We start from the raw sequence: 12164 nt of genomic DNA, 5'->3' as shown, positions 1-12164 counted from the left end.
ATAGCAAGGCTCAGTGCTTTGAATTGCCTGAACAGAAAAAAGGCCTTGAGGTTTAAGTGTTTGGTTCGATCCACTACACTCATTGCGTTTCCGTTGGCTACCTGAATATAAGTTTTAAAGATACTAGGGAAAACCCCATCACTAGTTCTCAATTGGTTTACTGCATCTTGTTGCTAAGCATAATGCACTGAATTCCTTGCGTTTAATAGCCATCACGGAGAGCTCTAGGCCGGTTCATAGCAAAGGCCTAATATTTCGAACTGAAGGTTCAGTCTATTTTATGAAGTAGTCGTCGCTTTAAACTGTCAAGAAGCCTCCAATTGAGTTGACACAATCTGCGGACATGGATTCAAATCCGGATATTCATGTGTAGACTGAGAAGAGATAATTTGACAACTCAGCAGTTTCAGCCTACTAACACGAACCTCGCCTTCCGTCAACTTGCATACATTTTGCGGAATGAAGGATTAGAAAGTAGAGTCTTAGATTAGGAAAAATCCCGATAGTAGTAATGCAGCTGATCGGAATATGCGTTCAGCAGTAAGCAATGAGCCCTTTTTCACCCCGAGGATGCGCCTCTTTCTCCTCATCGCCCCATTCGTGAGTTTTCCTATGATCCTCATTACGTGACTAATTGGTAGTGTACACACGAGACTCAACTCCGACTCGGCGTCGGGTACTGGCTATACCTTTTGAGCAGTCGCCTCATTGCCCTCACTCGCGGGCTTGGGCTTGTCCTTCTGGGCTTCCTTCTCGCCATCGCGGGACTTGACGACCTTCTCTTGCGCTTGATCGGGTTCTTCCGCCTGAACTGCTTCCTTCCTGTCCGTCTTGCTCTCAGCACCCTCGACATCAGGATGGGGCGGCGCTACGGCTTGGCCAGCCCAGCCACCATCGGGCATGGGGACATTATTGCCGGCTGCGTCGACGACGCGAGTTCGGGTTTCGTACTTGGTTCGGAACTCGACCTTGCCCTCGAGTTCCTTGACCTGCTCCTCGTTGAGCAGATTGCCGTCTTGATCTCGGTATTCGATGCGCTCCTCGCGTGCTAGCACCTTCTGGCCTTGCGGCTCGAACTTGGGCGCCCCGGAGATTCCCGCGGCGCCCCCGTCCCCGTTTGGGAGGTTCTTGTTTTCGCCGACGGGCTGCTGCTGCTGCTGCTGCTGGGCTGGCGGCGGTGGCGGTGGTGCGGCGTTGCTCTTTACGACGGGCTGTGAGGTTTGGGCAACTTTGGCGGCGGCACCTTGGCCCAATTTATCGTATGCATCGTACTACAGACAACATATAAATTAGTCTACCGTCTATGTGACAAGCCAGCTTCCTCATGTGATGTGTATCCAAACTTTGAGAAAACATATTGTATTATCCCCGGCCGATCAAAACCCCTTTTTTCAAGTCCCTCTGGAAGGCAAGCCCTGGGAAGGAATACTTACGCTCTCGAGGAAGTTGTTGCAATCCCAATCCCAGGTTTCGAACAGCTTAACACGATTACATTCTGCCTTGGTCCAGGCGTTCCCGTAAGAAAGCGGCGACAAAAGGGCGAAAACAATGGCTGATAACGCCAAAATCGCAACGGCACCGGACTTGTTGATGATGGGGTTCTCGCGAACGCTTCGGACAGGTAGGCGGGCAGTGGCAAAGTCGTAGATCTGGGAGAATGCCATAACCGCAAAGAACAGGGCTGGGAAATAATGATGTAGGAAGAGCTGACGTTGCATAAGGTAGAAAGGGAAGTAGTGCAGAGCCCATCCAAGCACCGAAGACCCAATCTCGTAGTCGAATCGTTTGAAGGTGGGGTTGGCGTAGTCGTTGCAGCTGCGCTGCCACCGAAGAACAGCAATACCCTTGAAGAGCACGTAGACGATGACTGCCAAACTCGAGGACCACCAGACCACAGGGTTGCCGATCAGATAGATCTGGCGGTGATTCTTGCCCCAAAAGTTGATACCACGTCGAAGAATGGGCCACGAGTCAGGGCGAGAATCCCAAGCGTGAGATTCGACCAAGCCGGCATTAGTTCTCCACATGACTTTCTGCAACTCCCAGAACTTGCCCAAGAACCCAGGGTGTACATAGTTGACCTTCTCGGCATTGTCTCCCAGCTGAGGATGTTCGTTGTATTCGACGTACCACACGCTGTTCGGGAGGGTGCCTCCTTTTGCGCAGGTGACCTCTTGTTGCTCCGAAGCCCACTCAGGAAGTTTGACCTTGTGAGAGAAGAGAACACAACCAGTCATGATGTGGACGAGCTTGAACTTGGTCTGGATAGTCCGGAGTCTCTCCTTGCCCAGAGAACCAATCGATTGCTTTTTGATAATTTCGATGCGGAACAGATCATTCGCGTCGCCAGGGAATCCCTCGTAGCCATAGGCCGAGACCTCGTTTTGCCAATCGGCCTCGGTCACGGGGGGTCGGACATCGTGAGAGTGGAGGCGGCGGTCGGTGGGTTGGTGGTATAGACGGATAACATCGCCATTCTTGATGTAAACAGGTTCTGGGAGGTTGTCCCAGGCTTCCGTTCCGTTGATCTCCACGCCAGAATGGTCCAGGGGCTGCGTCTGATTCTCGAGCAACCAGATGTTGTTGTCGTCCTTGTGGGGGTAAAGAGTGATTTGCTGCTGCTGGCTACCGCCGGGGTACATCAGAGGATGGGAATGCAGATAACCACCTTGGGTGTTGACGTGTCTGATGGTGACTCTGCTCCCAAAGGCAACATCAACAGGGACATCTCGCATGCCCTTGTTGTTTAGTGTGGCCTGAAACTCGGAGCTCATGAATCCGTCACCGTCGCCTGGGTTGACAAGGCACAGAAAATGGATTGCAAACATGGCCATGTAGAAAGTAGTGGGGATGATGATCAAGCAGAATGTACGCGCCATGAAATGCTTGGCAAATATTCGGATCGTGACAGTCTTGGTGTCGCCGAGCAAGACCCAGAGTTGAACAAGGGTTAGGAGTCCGACCCAAGCAATCGTGAAGAAACCAACCCACTTGATGCTGACAGTGATACCCAATCCCAGGCCAGTCATGACCAGCCAGAACCACCAACTCGCTGAGAAGGCCTTGTCAGGTCCTAGCTCATGCTGGTTCGTGAAGGAGCTGAAGGCGAGGGCAGTGAAGCCAGTTGCAAGAACAAGGGGCGAGTCGAGAAGGATCAATCGGGCTTGGGTTAGTAGACCGTTCTCTGTAGAGAGCATTAGCAATTGTTATGTCCTACGGATGTGCGGTTACGGTTAGGACCTACCAAAGATGATCAAGGAAGCACCCAGAGCGGCCGTAGCGGTGCGGCATCCGACCGCCTTCAGCGTCAGGAACATAGCCGGAACCAGAAGAATACCACAGACTGCAGGAAAGAGTCTCATGGCGACGTATGGGACACCTGGCTCCAGGTAGTCCTTGCCGATGTCCTTGAAGTCAAAGTCTCCATTAAACCCAGCAAGCCATCCGAACAAGGCGATGAGCATCTTTGCCAACGGCGGGTGTACGTCCATAAAAAAGCGGCCCTTGATGTACTTGGAAGCGAATCCACCGAAGCTGCCAGGAAGGTGACGTTAGCTGTCTTGTCACAAGATGTATACGAAGCCGTGTCCAAAGTACTTACTGCACCTCATCGAAGACAACGCTGGTGGGCTGGTAGATGCGGAACAGCCGCACAATGGCTCCCAGAACGGTCAGCACGGCCATGACCTGGTAGTCGGAAATGGGTAGTAAGAAGACATCGTTGTCTTCGACACCGTCCGATGTGTAGTCGTCGTGCTTCTTGATCTGGTTCTTGACGGGCTGGGGCGCGTTGAAAGAGCCTTTTGAAGCCGGCGGCTTCATGGCTGCGGCTTTGGCCATGGTGGGTTGTGTCTCTCGAGCGCTACCGTGGTGGTTTATGGATGGGAATTTCGAGGTGTAAGGGTGAAAGAGGTGTGCGTGGCCTCTTAATTGATCCCGACGAGGCTACGGGTCAAAAAGGAGCTTTGCGCAACCTCAGATTCTCTGTGAGGAGAGGAAAGAAATTGGGTGTTTTAACGAGGGTCAAGAAGGAGAATAGATCATTACAAACAGATCATAGAAGTAAAATCCCGAGAACACGAAGCTTCTCAAGGGAGTTGGACAAATAGCCCCTGGGTCGCAAGTCGGCGATGGGGTCCGAACGAAGGGGTTAAGGGGTCCTGGAAATCATAAATTCACGACCGCGAATGCCTTGGAGCTCAAAATTCCGCCCGGGATAGAAAGCAACAGTGGCCTCATCCGATTTTGGGACGGGCCAAAAAGGCTAGGCGCGTATGCATGAGCAGGGATCATTCAGCTGCCAGCGCCTTGCACTTATTGGCCTATGCTTCTTTTAAACATGTAAAAATTGATTCCCCCAACGGACCTATCTTTCAAATATTTGCAATTATCAATAGAGACTGTGCCTTTGATCTTTCTCTGATTGAATTTGTTCGTCTGTCTTGGTCTGTATAGCTGTACCTAGAGGCCCCGTCCTTTGCTCCAGCCTCAACGCATGATGATTCCAATCCAAGACAAGGTACGTCACTGACCCAGCACCTTGAGGGCTTCAGAGGACAATTGGCCTGGGGAACCCTGCATCAAAGTTCGCTCTCGTTATGGTGAGTTCGTAGACCTGCTCTACTTGAAGACGTACTGTGTAGGCAAGCACACTTTACAACTAAACAATGCAAATAAACTATTTCTCTTAAGCCATTGGGCAGTACAATAGTACAAGATTGAGTTATCCGATTTCTGGGTCTGAGTACCCGGGAGGACTTTATCGATGTACCTTTACCCTGGCGTCGGATTTTGGGCACTTAAGTAGAGGATTATCGTTCTTCCGCGCTTGTCAAACCCCGGAAAATTCAATCGCGCCGAGAGCTACTGACAGCACGTCGAAGTCGCGATCCACGCCATCCCCAGCCAACTTATTTGCGACAATCAACATCACTTGAAGGAGGGTTGCATTACCAACGTCAAGATGGCCGCGACGACTAACGGGGATGCAGCTGCCGTACTTGATGACATTAAACCACCTCAGGGTGTCGTCCTCCCCCCAAAAGAATTCAGAAGTGAGCTTTCCATCTCTCTCAGCCGTGTGTACTTGAGACCACCGAGGCTAACCTTGCGTCTAGCTATCCTCGAAAAGACAGCAGGATTTGTTGCCCGAAATGGTATTACCTTCGAAGATCGCATTCGCGAGCGAGAGAAACACAATCCCAAGTTTAGCTTCTTGAGCAACGCCGACCCCTACAACCCCTTCTACCTATGGCGACTCAGCGAGATCAAGGAGGGTCGAGGCACCGCTGTCGCAGCTGGCCGCGCAGATGAAGCTGCTGCGCCTGTGGAGGCGAAACCCGCTGGTCCTCCCAAACCTCCCGACTTCCAATTCTCAGCTCGTATGCCCAACATCAGCGCCCAGGATCTCGAGGTGGTGAAGCTGACTGCACTTTTTGTCGCGAAGAATGGCCGGCAGTTCATGACGACGCTTTCGCAACGAGAGACCGGAAACTACCAATTTGATTTTCTGCGACCAAATCATAGTTTGCATAATTTCTTCCAGCATCTGATCGACCAATATTCCATGTTATTACGAGCTGGTGGCATCGATGGTGAGGGGGGCAAGGTACAGCAGGAGCGTGTTGCCGAATTACAGCGAAATATTGACGACAAGTTTCACGTCCTGGCGCGCGCGAAGCAACGAGCCGAATGGCTGAAGCATCAAGAGACCGAGAAACAGAAAAAGGAAGAGGAAGCCGAGAAGGAGAAGATGTCGTATCAGCAGATCGACTGGCACGACTTTGTCGTTGTCGAGACGGTGCTCTTTACCGATGCAGACGATCAAGCAAATCTCCCACCACCGACTTCTCTAAATGACCTGCAATACGCGTCTCTCGAGCAGAAAGCCAGGTCCTCTGTCAGTGCCAACCTCCGCATCGAAGAAGGCTTCCCTTCGGAAGAAGACAGCAACTTCAATGGATATGCAGCGCAAGCCAACTACAACCTTCCACAACATCCTTCATATCCTCCACAGCCCATGGTAGGTGTACAACCGACCTATCAGCCCCAACAAATGCCACCGCCCCAACTGGCATATCATATGGCGCCACCGCCAAGATCAAATGGCATGCAGGAGGATGAGGAATCACAGCGGATTCGCGAGAGAGAAGAGGCTCGCGCCCGAATGCAGCAAGCCCAGGCCGAAGCCAAGGGAAGGGCTGCGCCGATGAAGATCAAGGAGAACTACGTCCCGCGAGCCGCCGCGCGCGCAGCGAATAGGCAAGGAACTCAGACGGCGCTTTGCCCCAACTGCAAGGAGCAAATTCCCATGAACGAGCTGGAGGAGCACATGCGGATCGAGCTCCTTGATCCTCAGTGGAAGGAGCAAAAGGCCAAGTCCGAGTCTCGATACGCCACAACGAACCTGAGTCATGCCGACATGGCTAATAACCTGAAGCGGTTTGCCAGCCAACGTGGAGACCTATTTGACGGTGTCACCGGACAACCCATTAACGAAGAAGAAGCGTCACGCCGGAAGAGAGCCGCCTTGAACAGCTTCGATGGCAACTTGGAGGGACGCAGCCAAGCACACGTCAATCACCTGCAGAGTGTAAATGTGGATGAACAGATTGCGAGAATCCATCAACGGTTCGCAAAGGAAAAAGAGCAAGGTCTTTGAGCAGAGTTGTTTTCATGAAGGGGAAAATGAATTCCAAGGTCGGGAAATGCCAGTGTACAACGCAGCCACATGCTTCGAAAGCATTTGTATTATTGTTGGAAATGAGTTGCTGGTGGTCGAGGCGCCACGGAGGCTCTGCGTAGTATGGTCACACGACGACCGTCTACCTGTATGTCCGGCTTTGACTGCTGTGGGCAGCACGCCTGCGCCGCTTAAAGCAGAAAAGTTGATTATCAAACCAGTCGCGAAGCTGAGTATATGGCGGGATGAACAGGGTTCAGTTAGGTAATGAACCCCAGGAGATTGATTGCTCAAATTTGACTCGTTCGCGACGCTCATACGCAATATAGCTTCTGTACCAACGTTGATGAATCTGATCGATTAAACTCGTCCATTTCAAAGCATAGACCCTGCCCTTTTGGCAACTCACCTGTCTAATTCAGTTCAGCGATGGATGCGCTGATGTGCTTATATCTTTGTAGTGTGGTGTGGCAACCAGTGAAGATCACTGATCCGTACCTAGTCGAGGTCCAAGTCCATTACCCAGTTTCTATCGTGCGTCCCACCAACACCACACACACCTGCCACCCATAGCTACCAAGCAAGCTCCACGGTTTCTAGAAGTGCGAGGGTCGTCTTCATATGGATTGTAGTTTCAGACCGAATCAGCCTACGAGCTTGGAGACTGTTCTATCTCATCATTTCCGTACATGTACCCCTAGTGAGCGCTACCATTGCCTTCTTTCCTAAGTTATGACAAGGGAAGAACATAAAGAATGAAGTATGCGGTCCCGGAATTGAGCCCGAGACTTACGTACCACTCTATATCACTTATTCTGTTGGGTTTAAGGTCAACTACTCTACCACTGAGTTAACCAGGCTATCTGTCACATTTGTTGGGATGGATATTGTCAAAACACCCTATATATCTGATAAAGCCCCTTGGCCCACCCGCTCACCAAGGTTTAGTCGTCTGCGCCTGTTTACTAGGGCCTCATTACAAACGAAGCTGGCATTGATATCTCTCGCGCTTTAACCCAGATGACGGTGAAGAGACAACACGAATGACTAGATCCAGTCGTACTGCAAAAATGAAGAGGGCCAAAGAGTGAAAAGAGTTTCTTGTGGAGATTTCAACCTGGTGTACCTCTTGTGGACACCCCTGACGGTGTTTGTTTGCTAAATTCATTCGCAGCGAGGCACATTCGACAACATATCTAGGTAAGAATCTAACGGGATTACACGCGCATTTCAAAAAAGCAAAATAATTTGGGGAAGGGATTGGGTTGTTCTTATGCATCGTGCAAGGACGGTGTGCTAACCACCGTACATTGCCCAAGCTTGCACAGTAATGATTGCAATGCGTTTGACTCTTGGTGGGATGAAGCCTGCATTAGACATCTGCCTGCTAGTAATTGAACCTGGCGGTTCTGTTTGTGTCTGACTGACTCTGCCGAACGGTGAGTAATGATAATGTTCCCTCTTGATACAACGTTTTGTAAAACACCAGATTCTGTTTGCTCGATATCGTTATCAGAACCAAGTGTAGACTTTTCAGATCCAGACACTCTCGAGTATGTCACCGAGTCCCATGGAGAAGAGATTTCGTACTGAATCGTCCGCAGGGCATGTGACCCCCAATTCTGCTGCACCCAACTTTTCTCAAAGTTTAAACACTGCCTATGCCTTTGTCGTATATGATACAGGCCCAGTACTGCTAATTCTGGGAGTCCAGCAAAGAAAATTACTGCAGTGAGTGACATACCCGATTTTGTAAATCGACCAAACCATAAACACCAAACTACTTATTTTCGCTGTCCCTATCCTTTGTTGCCAAAATTACAATCTGTGATACAATGAAATCCCCGTCAAGTACAACATCACATAAAGGTTCGCGCATGGGTGTCGAAAACTTCGTTTCTCCATCCACCAACCTCAAACTCCTCGACGCGATCGCCTGCTCTAGAAGCCTCTTCATTCCAGATCTTGACAATGCTGCTCGGCGTATACACACCCTTGAAGACGCCCTCGCCTGGCTGCGCCACGCCAACTCTCGTATACAAGTCTGGGTCCTCCGCCGGCACCAGCCGTGCCGCCACAGCCTTGATGAATGTTAATAAGTCATTCGGATCCGCGATCCGCGTAGCGCGCAGACGCTCTCTCGCATACAGCAATTCACGGTTTGCGGCGCGCAACATGTCGCCAATCGCCGTCGCCAGCTGAATCTCCATGGTGGTCTTGAAAAGGGGGCGTAGGAGGGGCTTGAAAAGCCAGCCGAGCCAGGAGAATTTGCTCTTGCGAAGCTGGTAGTCGAGCCTGTGGACTCGTACCCTGACGGCGCGAAGTGTCAAAATCTGCTCCAGTCGCTCGCGGCAGATCTCCACCTCGAGATGGATGTCGATTCCACGCTCGTCCAGAGCAAAACTTGCAATGCCTTCGTCGGCTAAGCGGAACAAGCCGCTGTGGGCACGGAACCAGAAGCCAAGCTCCTCTGCACGGAGGGAAAGGCCGTCGATCTTGATAAGGGCCAGGTTCTTGCTTGTTGTGGAGGTTCCAAAGCGAGCTTTACGAATTTCAATATCGTTGTACATCTCCACCTTCAGTCTGTACGGCAGGAAGGAGCTGTGGTTGACCGTTACGCCTGGTTCGATGATGACATTCTCTAGAAGTAGATCAATGGCGGGCGTGCTAACTTCGAGGCGGGGAATGGGAAAGTACTGAATGGCGGATATGACGAGGGGAACGAATACGTTGAGAGCATCATGGACGAGGTCGGTGTTGAGTGCGGAACTGGTAGGAGACAGGACCCCGAAGACTCGCAAAGTGGTTGTTGTGAGGTTGTGTATGTCTTCATCCCGCAGTACACTCTGGAACGTGACCGAGAGTTGCTGAAGGAGTTCGTCGACGTCGTGTCGCAGACTGCTCTCTGTGCCGACCTCCTTGCTCTTCTTTCGAAGTTCTCGTAGCTTTTCCTCGGCGTTGTGGAAAAACTCGGGGTCCGTCAACAGGCTCTGGAAACTATTGCCAACATCCAACATGAGATTTTCGAACTCAGGATCACTGTCCTTATGGCTCATCACCTTTTTGAAGAGCTCCTCGCATTTGTCCCATGACTTCTGGTCGCCGAAACTAGTGACGAACGCCCATAGATTTTTAACAGCTTCATCTGCTTCGGGGTTCTCATTCACATCATCCTGGGCCACGTCGATGATCTCTTCAGCTGCACGTGAATAAACCTTGGCGTATCGCTTGACAAGTAACGAAAGTGTAGAGACGGAGTCGGAATAGTCCTTGCGCTTGCGGAGGTTTAACACAACCTGCTGAAGGCGTTTGAGCAATGTCGAGCCTTCATCACCAGTGAGTTTGTCCTGTACACTCTCTATGGCTGCGCTTGCCACTTCACTGCCGCCCTCTGCGACGATTTTGCTGATATCCTGGACTTCCTGTGTCAGCTCCTCCCCAGATGGTGCTTTGCCGTTGGTGTCTGCTTTGCCATTGGCGTCTGCTTTGCCATTGGCAACACTGTTCTGCTCCTCCTGAGATGGTTCAATCTGCTTGCCGACTTGCTCAGCAGCGGAACTCAAGGCAAAAGCAGAGTCCTTGAATATCTCGCGGCCTACTACTTTGAGATCATTGAGGAAGATGCGGAAATCCGAGTTGGTGAACAGCAGCGACCCCACAGTTTGCAGGCTCTTGTATGCAGCAGCGGTGTCAGCCTTGGCCTTGGACTTCTGGGCGCGGACCTGGAGATCGGCAACATCGACTGAAATCCTGCTTTTGGTCAAGAACCAAATAAGATCCTGAATCTGGTCCTTGTCGTTCTTGTGCTGAAGTAGGGTGATGAACTGGTGAAGCCATAGCTTGGTGAGTCGCACCAACCGGCAGCCACTGTCCGACAGATCTGGATTGTCCGGGTTGAGGACATCGCTGGCCAGCAGTGTGCGGAGGTTGACGATGATTTGCTCGGTGCTGGGCATATATCCTTTAGTGAAAGCGCGGATCATCTGATAGCTGTGGAGCTTCCGGTACAGCTGCCGCTGTAGGTGGGTGTCTTGCTCATACTGGGGCAAGAGTGGTTCGTGTTCGGCCTCGGTGCCGTTCTTGGCCCATCCAAAGCAGGACGAAAATACGCTCGTCATCTTCGATACCTACCAAATATGAGACAATTGGGTGAAGATTCATGTCGATGGTTTTGTTGTCGAGGCAAACATTACGTGCGCATCTCTTTGAGAAGCTCGGACATCGACGATGACGTTGTAATGAGACCTTAGGCCGTCAAGCTCCTGCGCTAGCCTGGGTCGTGAACGCCATTGTTGAAAGGTTGTTTGATTGGCGAGCTATTGGTGGGATAAGCGATGTGGTCTGGCACATATCTCACATCTTCCGTGTACGAATACTTTCCATCGGCATCAACAGTTGTGAGACTCTAATTACCAGCGCAGTTCAATTGGACGGATGCTGCGATTGACGTTGTTGCCAATCCTGTGGATAAATAAATAAGGACAGTTGATATAGAGTTCTTCCCCGCGTTCCAGGGGCCGAGAGTAGCTAGAATAGGTCAGGATACCAGCAATAGCAAATGCAGTACCTAACAAACTCAAACCATTGCTGACAACAGTACATACATGATGAGCCAGCGTCTGGAATTAGAAACTAGAAGGGATACAATCCAGATCTAGAGGACTGCGAGGCCTTGGAATAGATCAGAATGTATCTTGATTGAAATGGTACCAACCTGATGGCATGTCGAATGGCGCACCCAGGTGAAATCATTGTTTTATGTCGGTTTCCTACACAGGAATACCGGGCTAGCTTGCAAGTTGCCGCCCTTGGCTGTGCCGTCCCATCCAGGTATTACTCACTTGAATGGCAATATAATTAGGAAGGTGCATGATGAGCACCCTCAGGTAAATGTTGTTGCCCAGAATTTTGGTGGGCCAAATTCACTTTGAGCTACGGCCAGCTGGTGGTGACAGTAAGTTCTGCCAGCTCGGACTATTGTAAACTCAGCACCGAATTGCCGCCGCACTCCGCCTCTCCCGGAGTTATAAATATTTCCTTCTCAACCCTCCATACCGTCGTTTGGTAGGAGTTGATTCTGTATACTTACCTTGCGGCGCCTTCCCAAGATCAAAAACCCGGGGAGGTAGCATGGAAAACCTGCATTGCACATCGTGGAGTTATCTATGTGTCACTGTCCTTAGGGGCCGTGAGCGGTGGAATTTTTGATTTTCCCTTCTTTTCGCTATACGCACTGCCTCGAGCAGTGTTATGACGAAGAAAATTTATTCGACCGACAAGGGAAATAATATCTTCTGCCCTTGTCTCTGTTATGATAGCGTGTTGTGAACATAGCTGTCCCATGTCTTTGAGTGCCAACTGAGCTACCTTCCACACAACAAGCTAGTGTTGCTAATTCAATGTTGCTCTCCCTTGCTCCTCCGATGCTCTTCTACATTGTCTACCCGCTTATTGTCGTGGTCGATGAAGGTCCGGTTCCAAA

The 12164-nt window shown here is 50.8% G+C and overlaps 3 protein-coding genes across 3 annotated transcripts; 1 reads left to right on the top strand and 2 right to left on the bottom strand.

Moving 5' to 3' along the window:
* Positions 1-247: 247 nt before the first annotated feature.
* BCR38DRAFT_441733 (glycosyltransferase family 39 protein) lies at positions 248-4206 on the bottom strand. Its single transcript, XM_040860782.1, has 4 exons — positions 3602-4206; positions 3245-3534; positions 1434-3184; positions 248-1271 (listed from the first exon to the last, which is right to left on the bottom strand). Exons 1-4 carry the CDS (start codon positions 3838-3840, stop codon positions 684-686), a joined length of 2868 nt encoding a protein of 955 aa, XP_040712849.1. The 5' UTR covers positions 3841-4206; the 3' UTR covers positions 248-683.
* A 757-nt stretch (positions 4207-4963) lies between these two features.
* On the top strand, positions 4964-6661 carry BCR38DRAFT_411760 (Pre-mRNA splicing factor PRP21 like protein-domain-containing protein; the record flags this gene model as incomplete). The annotated part of the gene is made up of 2 exons (XM_040858610.1): positions 4964-5054; positions 5118-6661. The coding sequence occupies 2 exons, from the start codon at positions 4964-4966 to the stop codon at positions 6659-6661; spliced, it is 1635 nt and encodes a 544-aa protein (XP_040712848.1).
* Positions 6662-8541: 1880 nt separating this feature from the next.
* On the bottom strand, positions 8542-10800 carry BCR38DRAFT_459657 (uncharacterized protein; the record flags this gene model as incomplete). Its single annotated transcript, XM_040862316.1, has 4 exons — positions 8542-8955; positions 8992-9015; positions 9046-9321; positions 9355-10800. 4 exons carry the CDS (start codon positions 10798-10800, stop codon positions 8542-8544), a joined length of 2160 nt encoding a protein of 719 aa, XP_040712847.1.
* Positions 10801-12164: the final 1364 nt, after the last annotated feature.

The sequence above is a fragment of the Pseudomassariella vexata genome (assembly GCF_002105095.1).
Source record: "Pseudomassariella vexata strain CBS 129021 chromosome Unknown BCR38scaffold_11, whole genome shotgun sequence".
Lineage (NCBI taxonomy): Eukaryota > Fungi > Ascomycota > Sordariomycetes > Amphisphaeriales > Pseudomassariaceae > Pseudomassariella > Pseudomassariella vexata.
Note: the sequence above shows the minus strand (reverse complement) of the source record. Positions and strands in the feature narration are given on the sequence as shown.